This window comes from Oryctolagus cuniculus, chromosome 14 (assembly GCF_051225735.1).
Source record: "Oryctolagus cuniculus isolate XC-2025 breed Fujian yellow rabbit chromosome 14, ASM5122573v1, whole genome shotgun sequence".
In the NCBI taxonomy this organism is placed as follows: domain Eukaryota; kingdom Metazoa; phylum Chordata; class Mammalia; order Lagomorpha; family Leporidae; genus Oryctolagus; species Oryctolagus cuniculus.
Window position 1 is genome coordinate 94,358,157 of NC_142880.1, and position 20,439 is coordinate 94,378,595.

The window sequence follows — 20,439 nt, forward strand, 5'->3', positions numbered from 1 at the left end:
CTGGCCCTCCCCCAGCTGCCCCCCGCTCATCCCCATGGTTACCTCTGCCCAGGGCCCGGTGCTCCAGGCAGGCGGGCAGCTCTGGGAGTTGCAAGCTTGCCGGCTGGGGGGCACAGGCTGTGGACAGAGGGCAGCGCCCACGGGCTCCGTGCTGTAGTGTGCACGCCGGGTGCACTGCACCAGCCGGCTCTGAGTGCCCCCTCCGCAGGTGTGGCTGCAGGCGCTCCAGTTTCCCACGGACCAGCTGGGAGGGGACAGGGACAGAGGACCACAGTGAGGGACGGCGCCTTCTCGCCTGCACGTGCGCAGTGTTTGCCCAGAGCCGCTGCGCTGCCCTCCCCTCCTCCATTCTTTCCCTCCTGGCTTTGGGGGTCCCCTGTACTTGAAGGCAGCCCACCTCAGAGCAGTGGCCCTTCTCCTGTTTCAAACAGAAAACCTCCCACGTTACAAGAATAAAGGCCCTCTGTTCCCAGGCACCCAGCTTCAGCGATGGCCCACTCATGTCTCCGTCTATAGGGCGTTCTGAGCGAATTCCAGACACGCCAGCGTCTCAGCGCTCATCTCTCAAAGATAAGGAGTCTTTGTTGCTTTTCTCTGGGCATAGCCACGATGCCATTAGGACGTCTGAAAGTTAATGCTGATTCCTTCGCATCACTACACGGTCAGTGTTCCGATTCCCAACTGTGTCCTCAACGACGTAATTTTATCCACATGTGTGATTCCGAATCCAAATGCAGTCTGCTGTTGCAGTGGGTGGATGTCTTTCTTCTCAAGTCTGGAGGTTCTTCCTTCATCTGGCTCACTCTGCAGAGCAACGGGCTTGTTCTCCTTCTCAGTCTCCCAGAGTCGATTCTTCTGTTTGCAGGACTTTGCAAACGGCATCTCTGTGGTGTCACTGAACAGGCCCCTCTGCCCTCTCTCCTGTCACTGGGTCCCAGCAGCTGGAGGCTTTATCTGATCCACGTCTAAGCTGTTTTCAGTGACTATGTAGTGAGAGATAAGTCTCCTTCCAGCGCGGGGCTCCTACTGTCTGATCCACAGCCCTGATGCTCTGTAACACTGTCTCAAAATCTTTTTGCCTTGGTTATAAAGGCATTCCTTGCTGGCAGGTGGGCAGGCAGGTGGGCTGGAGGCCAGCCCAGGCCCAGTCCAAGGCAGCACAGTCTGGGCTCTGAGAAAGCTGAGTCTGTCTCCAGTTTCAGCCGTCCTTGCACAAGCCCTGCAGGAGCCTCTGTGTGCGTGGGGGGAGAGGTGGCCCACGGGAGAAGAGGGGAGATCCCAGAACCCAGGGGGCCCATTGGGGCCACACTGGGCCTGAGGACCCTGAGCTGTTCTCCAGGGCTGGCCAAGTGGGCTCTAAGAGGACTTGGTTTTCACACACAGGTGCCTTCCTGTCCAGCCCTGTGAGAGCTAAGGTAGAGGGAGGTAGGTTTTTTCCTAAGCAAAAATTGAGACGTCCGTGGGTGTCCAGGAGGTGCCACCTCGGTCGCCATGGCAAAGCAGTCGTGAAGGGAGAGGAGAAGCCACGGTCCCCTTCCGTCGGGCGCTGCAGCCCCGGGCCCCGGCCAGGAGGAGCAGGGGCTGCGCAGGGAGCATCCTCTGCTGCTGGGGGTGCAGGTCACAGTAGGGGAGCCCCCGGAGCCGTGTGCGCGGCTCTGCTCTGCTCACCAGGGTGAGGGCCCTGGGCCTGCTGGACTCGGGATGACAGCGACCTCCTCCTGAGCCTTGTGCTGAAGCTGATTTGTGACAATGCCCCAGGTGTGTCCCCGCCCCTCCCCTCCCCTGCCAGGCACGCGTGGGTCGAGGAACCACACAGTAGCTGAGACCATGGTCAGGAAGGCACAGGTACCTCCAAGACAAGCACAGGACAGGCCTCGGGGCTGGATGTGTGAACTGAGCTCACAGGGCATGCCGCGGAAGGGGCGCCCAGCCCTCAGTGCTCACGCCCTCCCGGTGGCCTCGGTGCCTTCTCCGTGTGTGCGTGCACGTGCATAAACATGTTTTAATGTGGCTGAGGACAGGTAACGAGCTGTGGGAAACAACTCGGACTAGACTAAGTTACTGGAATTAAGACTTATTCTATGCATCTGCTCTCCCGCAATATGGCGCTGGGAGAGGAGGAAACAGCTTCTACTCAGCTGCCTCCAGTTCAACCAATAAACAGCAGGACCTGCTCCTGATTGGAGGAGAGCAGCGTACTCGGCGTGTGGGTAGCAGAGTTGGGATTGGCGGAAGAGGACTATAAAGGAGGAGAGAGACAACATGCACCAGGAACATCTATCTGAGGAACACCTGGGCAGCCCCCAAGAGAGCCGGCCGGCGGTGTGCCGCTCCCCCGTGGAAGTGGGGAAAGTGGCAGGGGGAACCGCCCTTCCACGGAGGTGGAGGGACGGCAGCCAACCCGGGAAGAACCAGCAGCAAACCCGGGGAGGGCCGAGCAGACGAAAGAACAGCGCAGGGTCCTGTGTCGCTCCTCCGCGAAGAGGGGGAGCGACAACGAGCAACCTTTGAACTCAGCATCTCTAAGATGAAAAGTGTAAATGGAGCACTTCCTCGCATTGCAAAGCCTCTGCACACACATTTTCAGCATCTCTAACATTCCTAATGCGCACCAACCCATATCAGCTCCTAACTAAAGACGTCACCCAGGAAGGGCTGCGTTCCAAACTCGGGAGACCTCCTGAGAACACCATGCTGGCTCTGTGAGCCGTGCCCTCACGGCACTGAGCAAAGCGATCCCGCCTTGCCTCCAGTGTGCACAGAAGTTTGGAGCCACACGCGGGGTGCGTTAGGAAGCCCAGAGGCTGCTTGGGCGGCGGGATCCGGGAGGAAAGGATGCACTTCCTGCAGGGGGCGTGGAAGTCACTCCGTCCCACAAGGGTCGGCGGCCGTGCTGTACGGCTGCTGGGTCCCTCAGACCCGTGCAACCTTCACTTCTGTTTGGAGAAATTTTGAACTATTTTTTTTTTTTATCAAGGATGTTCCCAAAGCAGATTCCATTATGTTCTGAAGACCATTATAAAAGACTGTGACGTCACGTTTTAAAAGCATGAAGAGGGCACCCATCCGTGTTGCAGGAAATGTCCCCCACGGACTGCAGAACTGCTCTGAGCGTCCCGCGTCGGGATCCGGGTGCTCTAGTTCATGTTAAAGCGTCCCCACATGCGGGCTCACTGGGAAGAGGGGCTCTGGCCTCACGCTGTGCCGACAGGCCCCTCGGCGGCTCTGGGGCCTCCTTGGAGTGCTGTCCTGGTGTCTTCAGACTCCCCCCCATTTCCCGGGTGCGGCCTCGTCAGCTGTCACTGGCACGTCTGTGCTGGGGTTGCCTGTTAAGCCCGCTGCCTCTGCCACCTTCGGCTGCTCCGACCGCTCCTTCTCTAGCTGTGGCTCTAGACTGCTCTGGGACTGCTCCGAGTGTCCGCCGTGTTCACACACAGGGCTCTGTGGAAACGCCTTCCTGTCAGCTCCACAGTCCCGCTCTCCACAGACTTCTGGGCAGGTATCGGAGGTTCCCCAGGGGCGGTGAGCTGAGAAGTGCCGAGTGCCGTAGCGGCCCCCTCTGGCTGGGGCCTCCCTAAACCTTCCAGCTGGAGTAAAGGAGACCCACATCATTGGGTTGCCAGGCAGGGCATGGGGAGACCCAGCCACCCAGCCAGCCAGCCACCTCCCACGACGAAGGGCGTGCCCCCCCCCAGGGCACTGTGCTGTCAGGAGAGCTGCGGGGGCTCACAGCTCTCCCTCAAGGGCTCAGTTCAGGTTTCCTGGCACGTTCAACAGTCAGTGTCCCTAGGGGTCACAGTCACTTGGGGTTTCCTCCTGCCCCAGCGCTGCATCTGCGTGTGTCAGGGACGCTGGCGTGCACTTTTCCTTTCCTTCTATGCTGTATTAGGGTGATGCTGGCCACACTTCGTGGGAGATCGAGCAGAACGTCTGTCTACCAGCTCTTCTTTAAAAAGCGGAGAGAATGCAGCCGTGAAGTCATCTGGTCCTGGGCTTTCCTTTTCATTAAATACATATATTTATAGCATTTTGGTTTTGGTGGTGTAAGGACTCCTCTGCCAGTGCCAACTCCCCACGGGCTTCAGGAAGAGCTCCTGCCGGGCCGGTGTGCCAGGCACAGCGGAGCCCAGAGGCCAGCCTCTGCCCTGGCCCCACCGCAGTCCGCTGCGGATGAGAGCCCAGGAAGCCTCCCGGAGAGCAAACGGCTGCTGCCTTCCCCTTAGCATTTAGCTTCTGCTGATTCTGGACGAAGCTTCAAGATCAAGCACTCTGCTGCTCTGTTTCCAGGAGTCCCTGCTGACCGCCTGCGGGACCGGGGGTCTCCCTGAACTCGGGAAGTGCAGGGGAAGTGACAGCACGTGCTGACGACAGGCCCTGACAGTATTCGGCATGCGAGGATGGAGTTGGTTCCAGAGGAGCGAGCCCTGGCCACAGCTCCGGCGGCCTCGCACACACTCAGACGGGGACTGGCACCACTTCCACGCAGGTTGCTTGAATTAATTCATTCACGTCAGCCCGTGCCGACGACAGGCCGTGATGATATTAGGCACTTGCAGGTGGAGTGGGCACCCCAGGAGGAGTTGGTTCCGGAGGAGCAAGCCCTGGCCGCAGCTCCGTCAGCCTCGCACACACTCAGACGGGGACTGGCACCACTTCCAAGCGGGAGCCTGAAAGCCCTCTGTGATTAGACACACGGGCGACACTGAGGCCTCACCGAGGCACGACGGCTGCCGGTGTGGTCCCTCGGGCTGCGGATTGTGTGACTTTCAGAGACACCGGGACCTCGTCTCCATCCAAAAACCACGGACTCGTCACATGTGCAAGTAATTTGAGATCTACCACACTTTACTTTTGAATGAAATGTTTAAACATAACATTTCATACTCAACAATAAATATGGCTGTATGAAAAATCTGCCTTTCATAGGAAAAAAAAAGTCAGTTAACAAGGTAGAGTGTAGCCCAACTATATACTGAAAACGCGGTGGCCCAGGTCAGCGGATCCTGGAGAAGGGGAGGAGAGGCGCCAGTGCCCAAGCTTGCCTGCCCCCTCGTTTGCTGACCTGGGAGCTTGTGTCACGTGGTACCTGCAGGTTCAGAGATGGCTGCAACTCTGCAGGAGCCAATGACCTTGGTAACCCAAGTGGGGTGGGTAGAGCCAGAGCTGCCTGCCAGACCACACTGTGCTCACACCCACTAACTTCTGGAACAATCACGTCAAGTCTCCAGGTCCTGCCCACGTCCAGCAGTAAGGACATCAGACAACACAGCAGCACCCTCTGCACCTTCCCGTCCCCCAGGGACGCTGTTAGCCTGCGTGGATGCTTGGGACACTCCCCGGGACAGGCCAGGTCCCTCAGGAAGTCTCCTGGGACGGGTCCTTCCAGGGCCTAAGGCTGGGGTCTGGGCCAACTTGTGTGGTCAGAACAGGAAGTCCATTGCTGAGGCTGGCATGGAACACCATGGGTCTGGAGAGACGGCTGTGCCATCAGCACCGCGAAGCTCACCTCGACAAGTCAAACCACTTTGCCAGACTTAACAGAACTGAGGGAGACATTTTTAATGCACCAGACACAGGCAGCGTTTCTTTGCGGCACACAAAGCCAAACTGAAGGACGTTGCAAGAGGCACTGTGGGTGTGAAGTTTATGAACTGTGAGAGCCAAAGGCATGCAACGTTTCATTGCCCAAGGCCAACACATTGCTTCTCCTAGGTTTCCCCGTCTCAATACTGTCATCAGCTCTTATCTTCAAAAGAACCAGAAAGATCTACAGAGCTCCCCTGACATGGCGAGAGGCAGGGAAAGGAATTGTGGGAGACGCAGACAAAAGAAATGGACCTATTTCCCTGTTTCGACAAAATTCCTTAATCTGGGCTTTCTTTCTGAACACTGGGAGTATTTACATTCCATTCTCCTAAACTTGGCCTCATAAAGGTTCAAAGGGAAACCATCAAAACCTAAACAGAGGTAAAGCTCTGGTTTTTGGTGAGGCTGCCACTTCATCCACTTTCCCTGGAAGACAGCAGAGTGGGAAAAACCTTCAAGGGGCTGGGTTTGCCAGCCGCAGCTTCCCTACAGGGACACAGGCCTGTTGGAAGCAGGGGCAGAGTTAGTTAGTGATGCAAACAGAAAGGGACAAGAACCGTCCACCAGCCCCACTTCCCAAATGGCACTGTGGTCAGCATGCCTGCTCTGCTGAAGAGAATGAGGGTCTTGTCCTGTCTTCAAATTTCAACATTGAGATTGCAACCCCTCCTGCCCTTCTGTTCCCTTCAGTGGAAACAACTTTCTACAGACTGAAGAATACTGGGCTGGCTACTGTGCACAGGTAGGCAAACCAGCCACGTAAACCAGACTGCAGCTGCCGTATCGGCTGACTCTGAGCGGACTCGCTCTACTCCGCCACACTTAGCTTCCAGGATTCTCACACCCAAGGGTAGGACAAAGGGGTCGAGAGAGTCCACATGAGTATAAGCCAGGGGCACTGACTTTCCAGGCAAAGCCCTTTGTGCCTGCCCTGGGACGCAGGCACACGACTCTAAGAGACGCAGCATCCAACTTGGCCCTGCAGGTCCGCACCACACCCTCCCCCTGGCTGGCTCATGTTAACAGACAGGAAGGAGAACATGCCAAGAATGACCAGGAGGGAGGCCTGTGGGCCTAGCTTCTGGAGGGAGGCAGGTGCTGGCATGCCCACCGGGCGCCGGCCTCCCCTCTCACAGCCCCTCCCTCTGACTTTGAGGCTGTTCTGCGGCTCCTGCTGCTGAGTCAGCCACTTAGCAGCTGCGATGCAAAGTCTCCTAAGCCCGAGTTCCTCTCCAAAGAAGGGCCAAGATTCGGATGGACCAGGAGGGCTGCTTTCTCCTAGACTGACCCTTGTGGGGATATCTGAGAAATAAAGACCATTTTATATGCAATGTTTCCCTTCTTCCAAACCTCCCCAACAATCCAACAGCAGATCCTGGGAGACACTGCTAGCCATGATGGCTCCACGGCGAAGGTCTGTGTCACCTCCTGTTGTGCCTGGTGGTGCTAACGAAGCGTTCACAGCTGGGGACACTGCTCACGCTCAGGATTCCTCTTCCATGATCCTGCCACCAAATACACCTGCGGTTTCCACTGGGTAGGGCCAGGACCACTCCCTGTGTGAGACTCCTCCCTCTTCTACTCCCAGGAGGGCAAAGCAGTGAAAGTCTGTCCTGTCTCCAGGCTCCCTGTGCCTGTTCCATTCCTCTCTGGACAGCAGGTGTATTATGGGATGGCGTCCTCTCTGTCCGCGGGTTCACTTCCAGTGCCCTGGATGCCATTTGGCGCCCGGCCTGTGCTGACTCATCAGAATCCCCTGGCAAACCCTTGTCTGCCACACACACCACACGGAGCTTCGGCACGGGAGCTGCCTGCCTGACCCACAATGGCAACAGCCCACTGCTGCCACCAGCGACCTGTGGGCTCCCACACAACCCGCCGAGCCTGCCCTCAAATCTGTTTATGCCAGCTGAGCTGTGATTGGAATCACGTAATATAATTGGATTTGGTGCTGCTCCATGAAACATGAGCACGAAAACAGAGAAGTATGTTTCTATGAAAACAGCTGAGTCTTGGGATGACTCAGCAGAAAGCAGTCATGAAAGGGAACTGCTGTCAAATTAGGTGTGGCTGAGACAAAAGTGAAATACGGGGAACAAACACAAACTCTAAAGTGGTTTTGCAGTCACATGCAAGAAGCCAGTTCAGAAATCACAGGCAGTGAGCATGTTTTATGCAAATGATCATCTTAGACGTCAACAGGCAGGTCCTGTTTTGGCCATAATTAGGAAAATTAGCAAATGAATGCGCATCTGTACATGTAAAATGAAAGTAAATGTGCAAGGTGCACGTGCGTATATTTGCAAAGATCTTCCCGCTAATCTGCTTCCACCAGTAGGTTGGGTAGGAGAGCCCCCTTGTATTTGGGGTGGTCCTTGAATCCTCCCCACAGAGCCCCAGCCTGGCTCCAGCTGCCCTCCCTGTCCCCTGGCCCCAGACGAGGGCCCTCCCAGCTTCCTGCCTCCAGAGGACCCACGACCCAGCAGTCAGACCGGCTCTGCCTTCTGGCTCCTCGACGGGCTATCCTCCCCTGTACACCTGCCACTCAGGTCAGCCAAGTCCAGCTTTGTGGTGGTCAACGCGTCAACTTGGCCAGGCCACAGAAACCAGAGAGCTGGCTAGAACATTGCTCTAGACATCACTGTGGAAGTGTTCCTGCGGATGAGATTCACGTTTAGATCAGCAGCTTCTGAGAAAGGCAGGTTGTGCCCCGTAACGTGTGTAGGGCCTGAGTAGACAAAGACTGAGGGCCCTGAGGAGGGCGCTTCCTGCCAGCAGGTGGACTCTGGACCTGAACCACAGAACTGCAGCTCTTCTCTGGGGCCCTGTCTGCCAGTCTACTGGACTTGCCAGGGCTCACGGTCGTGGGAACAAAAACAAGTCTTTCTGCATGCAGGTGCACACACACACATACACACACACACACACCCTCTATTGGTCTGGGTCCCTGGGGTACCCCGACTAACACAGGTGCCTTCTCTATTCTCATGCAAATTGCCCCATAACTGCCCCCTTGCTTCTGGGTAGGCCATGGTCCAAGTCTGCCCTGCCAGCATGAAGGAGCCTTTCCAGTGCTGGCACACACACTGCACACCTGCTTGCCTGACGCCCCAAATGATCCCAAAGGAGCACCTCTTGGCTCTTCGTGGAGCGGGGCTGTCTTGGTGACGCATCGTGTGCTGGAAAATCTCATGGCTGTGGTAAAGAGCCTAGCATTGAAGCTGAGGCTCTCACTGGGGCCTACACCTAAGAGTTTATTTGGTGGCTCCAAGTCCCTCATCAATGGAAGCAATGGTTTCTTCCTGTGTCAACTGAGCGTTCGTTCAATCCCGTGATCTTGTCCTGTGTGTGCAACCTGCCTTAGCGATGGTTAAAAACCTTAGCTTCGTAAAAGAAGACGTACTTACAAACTCCTGGGGGCATCGCAGAGAAGCATGGCAAGGAAGATGTCCCTGTGCTCAGGACTAGAGAAGCTGGGCTGTCCACTGGCTTGAGACCTTCAGTGCAGCAGGCCCCTCTCCGCTCACGCGTCCACCCTGGTGGCCCCTCTGGTGCCCTCGCTCCTGAGAGGGCCCCAAGGCAGAAGCCGCAATGCGAGGGTGGCCAGGATCTCAGTGCAGAGGAATGACGGGGACTGCTGAGTGGGCACAGGGAAAAGAGCAAGGACAGCCAGAAGGAGTCCTTTGGAACAGGTCCCACGTTGCCTCACACAGGCTTCGAGTAGAAGAAATGAGAGAGAGCTGGGGACAGACAGACAACTGGGCCCACTAATCCTCAGGCTAGTTTCACACCCATTCAGCTAAGAATGTGTCTGCTGCCATCGTCCAGAAAAACCACGGAAGGAATTAAAATCAGCTAGAAAACGGTGGTAGGTCACAGCTCCCTCTGTGACCTTCTCACGCCTGGAGGTCACCCTCGTACAAATTAAAGATGTGTTATCTCACAAATTAAAAAAGGAAGGAAGGAGGGTGGGGGAGGGAGGCATCATTATATTCTTAGAACTCTATCTATGAACTACATTGGATCTGTTCTCTTTGTGTTAAAACCAAATTAACATGAGAATTAATGAGAAAACACACACTGAACCTCCCCCCACATACACAAAAAGATGCTATCCAGAAAGCAACTGGAATTCTAACAAGTATACAGAATGATCTTCAATTTCATTATAATCAAGGAAATGAAAAAGCAACAATACCAAATTTCACTTTAGAAATATAGGAGAGCTGTAAAACACAGCCTTTACCTAGGATACCGGTTTCGGGGACTCTTCACACTCTGCGCACATGAGTGAGGAATCTGGGTAGCAAACTGTCACTGTGATAATTTGTCAAAACAATGATAAAATTGGGCATTTCTGCTCCTGGGTGTGTATTTCCAAGAACCCCTGCATGTGAGGGACAACATGTGAAGATGAGCATTTTAACGTTGCTACTCATAATAAAAGTCTGTACGCCCGATGAATAACTACACACATCATGTAAATGATTCTAGAAGCCGTCGTGACGACAGGGAGTCCAGCTCTGAAAATGAGGCGGAAGCTCTCCGACCCCGGTGGAGCCCTGGGCTGCAGCAGCAGCCACGCTGGTTTTGCCCTGAAATACAGGTGGTAGATAAGACACTCACGCCTTCTGACAATGCCTTCTTCCAGCCCACGAATTGTCAGGTGTCTTATTAAAGGGTCAGAGAACAGATAATTTTAGGCTAAAGGGCCTCTCTGGGGATGGCTGTTTTGGGACAACTGAGCCCTGCCGTGCAGTGAGAGAGCAGCGAGACCCGCTATGTGAATGACCATGTGTCACTGTGTCCCGAGGAGGCTGCTTCAAACAGAACCTGACTTGCGGGCTGCCAGAGTTTGCCTGACCGGACTTGTCGATTCCACATCTGCAGACACCAGGGCTGGTGCTTCCTCGGCAGCCTGACACCCGACAGGACCGACAGCCACACAGGAGTTCGCTCTCCGTTCTGAGTGGGCCTAAAGCAGCTCACTGGGGAGAACCCCGTCTGTGGGAGACGCCCACAATAAAACAAGTCCACAGGGTGAACCTCGAAGCGCCCGCAAATACTTGTAAACCTTAAAGGGACAGAAAGAGGCGTACGCAGACGGCTTCACATACCGCAGCAAGGGAGGAGATAGGATGGATAGGATGGGTGTGCGGTTAAGTAAGAGCCCCGCCGAGTTAGTGTCTGTAGGACACACCAAATGCCAGGCGAGAGCCAAGACTGCCTTCTCTTCATCAACAACTTTAGGCTAATTCTCCCCACAGAAGGATGGGGGTGACACACTATTATGACCAACAATAAGGCACAGAAAGGTTACTGACTGGTGTGGCCCGGGCTGGAACCCAGTGCGGCCACTCCGACGGCCAGTTCATTTTTCAGGCACACATGCTCCGGATGGCGCTCGGTGCTCCTACCCATGAACTCCCCACACACCTTGACCCACTCGGCAACTCTGGGTGGGAGGTGCCAGGGGAGCCCCAGACCCAGACCAAGACCTGGTGCTCAGCGTCACGTGGCTGGAAGTGGCAGGGCCAGTTAGGAGACCTGCGGGCCTGGGTCCGGGCTGATTCTACCTACTGCTGGCTGCAGTAGGTATCCACAAGGCCTCCGCAAAGCTGAGCTCCCAGCTGGAGCAACATCTAACATGAGCCATGAACTCAGTGTCCCAGGAAAAATACACACACTTAAGCATTTCGTTTGCTTACGGACGCATCTGAATTGGACAATTGCACATTTTCTTATGCATTTCTGTTTCAGACACAGAGCAGTGCAGAATGCAGTACTCTAGTACAAGCCGCATTTTTGTTTTATGGCGCAGCGCTTTGACAGTGCCTTCATGACTCAGTACTGTGCTTCCCAGCGGTTTTACTCACAGCCATCTCGAGTGTCCAGATTTTCTCCAGCATCTGAAATACCTTTTCCTGCCTCTCCAGGGGGTCTATCACGTGGTGCTCCAGGGAGCCTACGTCTCGGACATGAATTTACACGTTTCACGGCTGACGCAGGATCATTTTTCTTTCTTCTGAAATGAAGGCTCTTCCCACAGGACAGGGGTCATCCATCTCTCGGGCGCAGGATACAATGTCAGTCACGGAGGCCTCGCTACAACTGCCTCCTGGCTCCCTTTCTTTGGATCTTGGTCTTCTTGGGAAAGAACATGAGCTTCCCGTCTGGTAGCGCACTCAGCCCTCCCCGCTGTGGCTCTTCCTTTCATGAGGGATTTTTACAGGACGGCCCGGCTGCTGCTCTGGGCTCAGGCTCTGGCATCTTCACACTGGGGTTTCTGGGCTGCTCCTTCTGAGATGAACACCTCGAAAGGATCCCCTCTGGGCCCATGAGTGGATATTCTAAGAATTCTTTCTGGGTGTCTTGGTCCAGCGCATCTGGCTGTGGGAGCCTGCCCTGCAGCCCCCTGGCTCCGAGGCTTGTGGACTCCAGTTGTGGGAACGCCCTGAGGGTCTGGGCTGAGCAGGTGTGGGCAGCTAGGGCCATCTGCCAGTTTGATGTTACAGTTCATGGTCACAGGGACACCCGGAATTGCTGTAAATCCAAAGGATCTTCAGAGAGAAACCAAAGTAGCAGATTAAATCTGTATTCCGCACGGAGCCCATCCCCAGGTGAGCCGACCCTGGGCGTCGAGTGAACACCAGGAGGCTGCCCCAGTCTCAGGCCCATTCTCTACTGGCAGCGAGGAGAGCAGCAGCACCACACAGCTCTCGGCCTTGCCAAGCCCGGGAGTCGCATTTCAGAAAACACGGAGGAAAGCAGCTAATGACAACTGAATGGCGTGACCTTAGAACCTCTTTAGATGGCAAAGAATTCAAACACAAAGGACAGAGGGCCTGGGGATACTTAACTGCAGTGCACAAATGACAGCAGGGTTTGAGTTTTTGTTTTTTTCGCGATGATTTCTAAGAATCTGCAAGTCTTAAGCTTTCAAAGAACCACCGAGCTGAGCCCAGGTATGAAGGCGCCACACGCTGGAGACAGCTCTTCTGGCCGCCACCTGCTGTGGGAGCCGTGCTGCTCAGCACGGCTGGAACCAGTCCCTTCCCTGCAGGAAGGAGCGAACACTGGGGCACTTTGGGGAGGATCAGACCCAGGGAACGGACACGCAGCGTGCGTGGAACAACGCTGACGTGACCTCATGTACCCATCCCTGCGGAACTGCCTTTTCAGATGACGTTGCTCTTACTCAGGACACGTGGGTTAGGTATTTCTCATCTTCTTACTAAGTCTTAGGGACCCACCGGTCAGCTGTTTTCCCATCAAGAGGACCCTTTATATTAGTAGATACTGTATGGCATTAAGAATGCTGAAAAATATTTAATTAAGTAATATTGTTAGCTATTTAGTTAACTAAATGATCACTACAGTTAAATGATGGCTACCATCTCATCCTTTGCAATCAACTTCTTAATGTAAAGCTTCAGGCATTACACTACAAAACGTTCCAAATGAGTCTGCTATAAATGACATTTTTTTTTTTCTGTTAAAAACATTGGCACAGAAAACTAAAGGAAAATGGGGAGGAATGGGGGACTGGCACTGTGGTGTAGTAGGTTAAGCCTCTGCGGCACTGGCAGTACATATGGGAGCCAGTTCGAGTCCCGGCTGCTCCTCTTCCGCTCCAGCTCTCTGCTGTGGCCTGGGAAAGCAGTAGAAGATGGCCCAAGTGCTTGGGCCCCTGCACCCGCGTGGGAGACCTGGAAGAAGCTCTTAGATCCTAGCTTTGGATCAGTCAACTCCAGCTATTGCAGCCATCTGGGGGTGCTGAACCAGCGGATGGAAGACCTCTCTCTGTCTCTCCTTCTGTCTATAACTCTTCCTCTTGAATAAAGAAAGAAATCTTTTTTAAAAAATGGGGAGAAATGCACTATGCAGTACTTTGTTAATGGCTCTGGCTGTGTTGTAATTTGTATGACTTATTAGCTTACACTGAGAAAGTGTAATGACTGTGGAACTAATTATATATTAAACATACAATATATAGAAACATGAGAAATATTTCACACTTAAATGGCTTCACTGACACTCGACATTCTTTCAACAAGTTGGGATAGAGAAATACGGTATTTAAAGACCTCATTCTGCAGAGCACCTGGTTTAACTGACTCCGAGTGGACAGCAGCCCGCAGGGTAGCGGTCAAGCTGAGTCACTGCCCAGCGCCACGTGCAGCACGCAGAAACCATGCCAACAGCGTCTGGGACTTCAGCGAGCGCTGCAGTGCCTTTCTCTGACTGCCCGCGGGGTGGGAGGTCTCCAGACGCACAAGCAGCCAGGAGCATCCCCAGACAAGCCACAGACACTCGACGCGTCCAACTTAGCAAGAGGAGGAGCGAAGGAGGGTGTCTGAGTGCTGGGCCTGGCGGAGGGGCAGCCGTGGATGTCTGCCGCACGGCTCACTGCACGTTACGGCCTGACACCGCGCAGGCCGCGCAGACTCGGGAACTGACACGTATTCCTAGTTCCTCAGTCAGACAATCAGAGCCGCCAAACCCCCTCTCGTCTCCCGAGTCCCGATAATCCCAGAGACGACAGCTGACAGCTAGGACTTAATGCGGGGCTCCGTCTGCGTGAGCGGTCTAATGCGCATCACAATCTGTGCCCGGTTCGGGGGTCACGCGCGTTTCCAAGACGGGGAAAGTGTGGTGCAGAAGTGCTGACTTACGTGCCTGAGGACACGCGGGAGCAGCTGGGGCAGCTGGGGCAGCCGGGGCCCCACACCGAGCTCCAGGCTGTCATGGGACCACTGCCCGAAGGCCCACTGCAGGTGTCTTGCACATGGGGTCACAGTGGCACGGAGAAAGCTGAGGTGCTGCTCACGGCAGGCTGAAGGGCAGTGTGGTCTTTGGAGATAAACAGTGCTCCGACTGACAGAGCAGACGCTGACTTCCTGTCTTCGGCCACCTAACTATTAGATGAACGTAGAGCATTCTTTGATAGGTTTTTAAAGCAAGCACATTTCTCTGAAACAGTTTATTTTTGTGTTTGTTTTGACTTCAAAATTTGGAGAAAGATGTGCACATGAGGCAGTGCAGTTCCCTTTTCTCAATAATCAAACGCATGGCTTAGAAGCCATGAACATACTAAAACACAGACACACACAAAAGCAAGGCTCACATAATCACAATCAACCACCCGGGCTGGCCCCGCAAAGCACTCGGCAAACTTCCCCAGAGGAACGAGGCTGGCAGCAAGGTCAGCTCCTTTTCTGGCTTCTAAATGACTTGCACGGAAATGCCCTGGTCAGAACGAGTGCCGAGAGGGAAACCGTAAGTGGAACCTTTGAACTCCTTCCCCATGAAAGACACACACGCGGCAAGGGCACATAGCACTGAGGAAAAGAACTAAAAGGTATGCTGGCTGACGACTGGCTACAGCAAGGATTTCACACAGCAGAGGGTACACGCTGGACATGTGACTCACAGGAGGGGTTCCCTGAAGACAGACCCCCAGGAGAGAAGCGGCCCGGAGACCTACACCCCTGACCAGGAACAGAGAGCGCAGACAAGGCCAGGGCACCTCTCAGTCGGACTACTGCACCCTGCGCTCGGGAATACAGCACTCAGGGAACGCGCTTCCGTGCCGACAGCACAGACGTGCAGGAGGAAAGGAACGCTGAAGCTGACGTGAGACGGGAAACCCGCTAGCACTTTCAGCCGAGACCGGGGCCTGAACTCAAGGAGAGGAGCAGAGAAGGGAGGACGGGCACGTGCTCATTTCTGATTTTGCCTGGTGGAGCCTTTATGGGTTTACTTTGATTTGTGAATCTGATAAATCAAAAATGGCTTAAGCATATGTTTTTAAGTTGCAGTGGTAATTACAACAGTATTAGAAATACATTGTATGTTTTCTAAGGGATCAGAGGGGTAGAAAAGAGGAAAAATACCACAAAAGAAGAAAAGTACTACTAGAAAGGCATTAAATAATTAAAAAACAGTTATCAAACTTACCTATTGAAAAATACCACACAACTGAAACCCTAGGCCAATCTCAGAAGACCTATGTGAAGCTATAATGAATTAAAGCTCCCCGTTCTTACAGGGGACTGTTGCTATGAATAGGTCACCTGGGGAAGAGCCAAATGGGGTGAGAAGAGGGAAAATAGTTCTGGCTAGGCAGCGCCCATGCTTTTAGGATTTAATTTTCATCTAAATTAATCCAATAGTGCAATGAAAGCCCCATCAAAACTGCAAAACGATTTTGCTTTTATTTGTTATCTGGCCCATATAAAGTGTATCTGGGAACACACACTCAAGGACAGCACGGAAATTTTTAAGGAAGACAAGTAGTGGAAGGTGAATTTCCTCCCAGGGCGTAAACTATGGCAAAAATGCAACAGTGATGAGATAGAGAGAGGCTGGCCCAGGAGGAACACTCAGGGAATGGAGGGGGCACAGGGACCACCAGGACGTGTGGATTCCAGGGACGATGAAGGAGCCCTTCGCAGTCGGGGCTGACGCGTGGCTCAAATACGTGCACGCGTTGGGGTGATCACCTGGTGTCAGAAAAACTTCAGAGTCCCACACTGCATTCTTCACATCAAGAGGAATCGTGCTTTGATCACAGTCACACTTTAAAGCAATCAAGGTGTTTGCAGAGATAGTGAGTAAATGTTTCACAATATTGGAGTATAAAACTTAGTGCATACGACATCTAAGTATACTTGTTTTAGATATAAACGGGAATCTATGAAACATAAGCTTAAATGCATAAAAAGAAATACTACACACAAATACACACACACAAACCAGTGTGTGTGACTGGACACTGCAAAGCGCCATGATTCCCCGGAGAGCAGTGGTGGCTGGGTTAACTCCTGCTTTAACTGGATGGTCACTACTCACAATGGGGTGACAGGTACACAAGAAACCGCAATTTTTCTGAGCAAACTGGGACCACTCATCCTGTGGGGGAGCTCCGGTTTTGTATATTTTACAAGCACACAGGTAACTTCCTAACACATGCACATGTAATTTTCTGTAATAATGGAGATCATTAAGTCAAAACAGCAAACTGTGGGATATGCTTTCATAAGGATTCCTTTACATTCAAAGCTCCCACAGCCCTGTACTGGGTGCTGTAAGCACGTCCCTGATATCTTTCTCCCTAGACCACAGTCAGTGCTCAGCCCATGTGCCTCATGGGGTTATCCTGAGGATTAAATGAGCTAGCCTCTCAGGCTGGCAGGCGGCAAATTAAGGCTGTGTTCTGTTTTATCACTGTCCCCTGTACTTGCGTAGATCCAGGTTTTGTGGGGCCTGGAGCTTATATAATTTAGGGTCAACTTCTGTAAGAATATTATCAAAATTATGAATGTAAAACAGTAGGGGGGCCAGTGCCATGGCTCAATAGGCTAATCCTCCATCTGCGCCGCCGGCACACCGGGTTCTAGTCCCGGACGGGGTGCTGGATTCTGTCCCGGTTGCCCCTCTTCCAGGCCAGCTCTCTGCTGTGGCCCGGGAGTGCAGTGGAGGATGGCCCAAGTCCTTGGGCCCTGCACCCCATGGGAGACCAGGAGAAGCACCTGGTTCCTGGCTTCGGATCAGCGCAGTGTACCGGCCACAGCGCGCTGGCTGCGGCGGCCATTGGGGAATGAACCAACGGAAAAGGAAGACCTTTCTCTCTCTCTCTCTCTCTCACTGTCCACTCTGCCTATAAAAAAAAAAAAAAAAAAAAAAAAAAAAAAAAAAAAAACAGAAGGGACATAAAGCTTCGGCTTCACTGGCTTCCTCTCAAGCCCCTCCCCAGTTCTTGCTGCTCTGTGAGACCCAGCAGGACCCCTCCCTGCCCCCAGGCATCTCCACTCCTCTTTCAAGGGGCGGTGATTGTGGAGTAGCCAACAGTGAATGTCACTGGCAAGAAGAGAAACAGCTTCATGGGCGTGTTCTCACCGTCACCCGCGGAGCAGGGCACAGGACCACCTGCTCTGGTTTGCCTGGGTCTGAGGAAGCCCCCGGCAGGGGCATCAGTTTTGAACGGGGTGGTCTAGGGACATCTGGAATGTGTTGGTCACCCCACGGGTGATTTACTTTCTTTCTTTCTCAATAGCATCACCATAGACCTGTATAAAGACTTCAAGTCATTTTTTTTGCCATATTTCAGTGGCTTTAGCTTCAATTTAGTTCTGCAAGTTATTATAGCGAGTGTCCCAACAATGCCCACTTTCCACCATCTTAGGACCACGTAGTTATGGCTCTAAGCAACAAACGCAGAGGCCTCTCAGCGAAACGTGGTGCACTCCGCACACCTGTTCACCGCCAATTCCAATTCCAACTCTAGCGAAGGCCAGGAAGAGGGTTCCATCTGAGAGAATGGCACAGGGACACCAGCGAGAGGTGCTAGGGCAGGAAACTCTGAGACGCCACACCCAGCCACTTTCCCACACTCACACGTATCCCCTGCCCTCGCTCAATGACCGGATCCTGCTGGAGAGACAGATGGTCTTGGGAAGGGATCTTGGAGGCGACAGAACAGGAAGAAAAGTTGCTTCCTGCCCTGTGGGCTCAGGTCTCTATCTCAGCACAGACAAGGCGTGATCTCAGCACAGCCGGGCAGAGGAGGGCTATGAGACGTCTAAGGAAGGTGCAAAGTCCATCAGCCACTCACTGGGAGGAATTTGGAGGGAGAAAGAACCTTCAGGGGAAAGAAGAAGGAAGGGAGAGGGAGCTACAGTGTCCCTGGGAAAAAGTAGAGTAGGACGCCTTAAAAGAGAGAAGCAATGGAGACCAAAGAAAAGGGGTGCTTGGAAAGGAGGATAATTACGTATTAAGCAAAAGAAAACAAAGGAAGCAGAGAACCTGGGAGAGCAGATCAAAGAAACCCAGAGCAAACAGAAAGGAGCTTTGCAAAAACAACACAATTACATTAAAGCATTAGTCTTACATGTTAGAGTTTAGAAAGCAGATATATTAAAAATGTAGGGGCTTATTATTAAAAAGCTTTTTTCCCCAAATTGAAAGGAACCACTGTGGATTCAGCAAATGAATACAATGCCAGCAAAGCCCATGAGAGACCTGGGAATAAATGGAAGATCCTGCAGCTTCCAGAAACACAGACCCCAGTTTCCAAGTAGGTGGCTGGGAATCAGAGAAGCTGTGGACCTCCTGGAAGCCACGGCAGGAGGTAGGAGGCCACGCTGAGAAACTTCCGGGAGCAGACTTCTACCCAGCAGTCTGCTCTCACACGACTGTCATCAGCAAGGCCTTGGAAAACCCGGCTCCTCTGAAATTCCTTCAAGAGGCTGGAAGAGGTTCTGCTTCCCCGGTGGAAATAACAGGATTTAGGGGGCAGACTGGCCCAGTATCCAACAGACAGGATACCTGGCAGCTGGCGACACTCAGGAAGCCCTGGGATGACGATAGGTCCAGGTGGGAACAAGTGATGGTGGCACCAGGGATGGGAAGTTGGTGGATAAAAGGGAACAGAATCCTTGAGGAGTTGGACAGTGTGGAAGTGACATCCTCACTTCCTCCAGGAAGTCTTCCTGCTCCGCCCCGTCTCCCTGAACTACCTACTACCTCATATGTCCACCTACCCCGTCTGCACCTTCTACCCATCTACCCAACCTGTTCAGCAAACTGCCCCTCCTCCTTTCCACTCTCACCTCCTTGACCTTGATCTGCTTTTTGCCCTTGTATCTGCTGTAGCTATCGGCTTCCAAAACATGCTATTATTTTTGAAATGTTTATGTTAATGAACATAATATACAAATTAACAAAAAATCTAAGTAAACAATGCATCTGTCGTTGACTGTGTGTCTCTTCCGACTCAGGCACAAACTCCTCCGGGACGAGGGCCTCTGTCTGCTATTCACTAACGTGTCCCAGTGCCCATCACACAGCAGACACTCAATGTGGACTTGGTGAACAAATCAATGAACTTTATATATGTTACGGAGCTCATATCAAGAAAACTAAGAAATAATTGTTGAGAAATTATTAACTTTTAGACACAGTTTTATATACAAAAGAACACAGAATCAAGATGTTTTGCTTGGCTGAGAAGGAATGGCAAATAATGATGAAAGTAATGGATACTGTCAGGGTGGAGTCACACTGGCAGGACGCAGGGGAAGGAGGCTGGTGCTAAGAGAGCTAAGTGATGCAGAACTGATAAAAAGGAGTCCCAAAGGTTAGTTCCTCACTCATGGTGGGGATAGGAGAATCCTTAAAAACCAATCAATGGAAAACTGTAATCACTCGCATTATTTAGAAATATTGTAAGAGATGCCAGAAGACCGAGCAAAGCCCACTTGGTGGCTGGGGGAGGGGGCCTTCAGTGTCAGGGAGCCTTAGAATGAAGTCTGGTTTTCTAAGCCGTGTGCATGTGAACTGCACACTGAACTGTGAGAATTTAAACAGGTTATTCTCTTTAGCCCTTTTTTTTTTTAAAAAAAATCATGGAAATGTGTTACAAACGCATAGGAACAATGTTATTGAAATTTCATTTGGTGTAAAAGTAAAATCAGACTCTGAGACACTGTGGGCAGCTGAAATGAGGGGAGCTCTTGCGTGGATCCTTGCCTGGCTTTGGATCCAGACAAATCTAAACATTCGAGGAGCCTGTGGGCCTCCTCCATGATGGCTGCATTCTTGGGGACCGCAGTCAGAAGCACACTGAGAATCAGTTTTCCGTTTCAGGTCTCTTTGCCCTAAATTCACATGGAACCTGCTGGAAAACAAATCACACCAAACAAAAATGCGGTCATATTTTCTACCCTGCAACACTACTCAGTGGGATGAGGTCTGGTCTTGAAAACGAAGTTCTAATTCAAAGTCTAACTCATCCAAATAAAGTTAATTTCAAGATCTCTTTAATTCTGGGGGTACTGTTTAAAAACATAC

General features: G+C 52.6%; 1 protein-coding gene across 2 annotated transcripts in view; it reads right to left on the minus strand.

Annotated features, from left to right (window-relative positions):
* ADAMTS16 (ADAM metallopeptidase with thrombospondin type 1 motif 16) overlaps positions 1–20,439 on the minus strand; it is a 131,580-nt gene that overhangs the window by 7,093 nt on the left and 104,048 nt on the right. For both annotated transcript variants that reach the window (XM_089313310.1, XM_051837039.3), the window contains one exon: positions 43–244. In XM_089313310.1, coding sequence (XP_089169436.1) covers positions 43–244 — 202 coding nt within the window. The remainder of the gene's footprint in view (positions 1–42; positions 245–20,439) is intronic.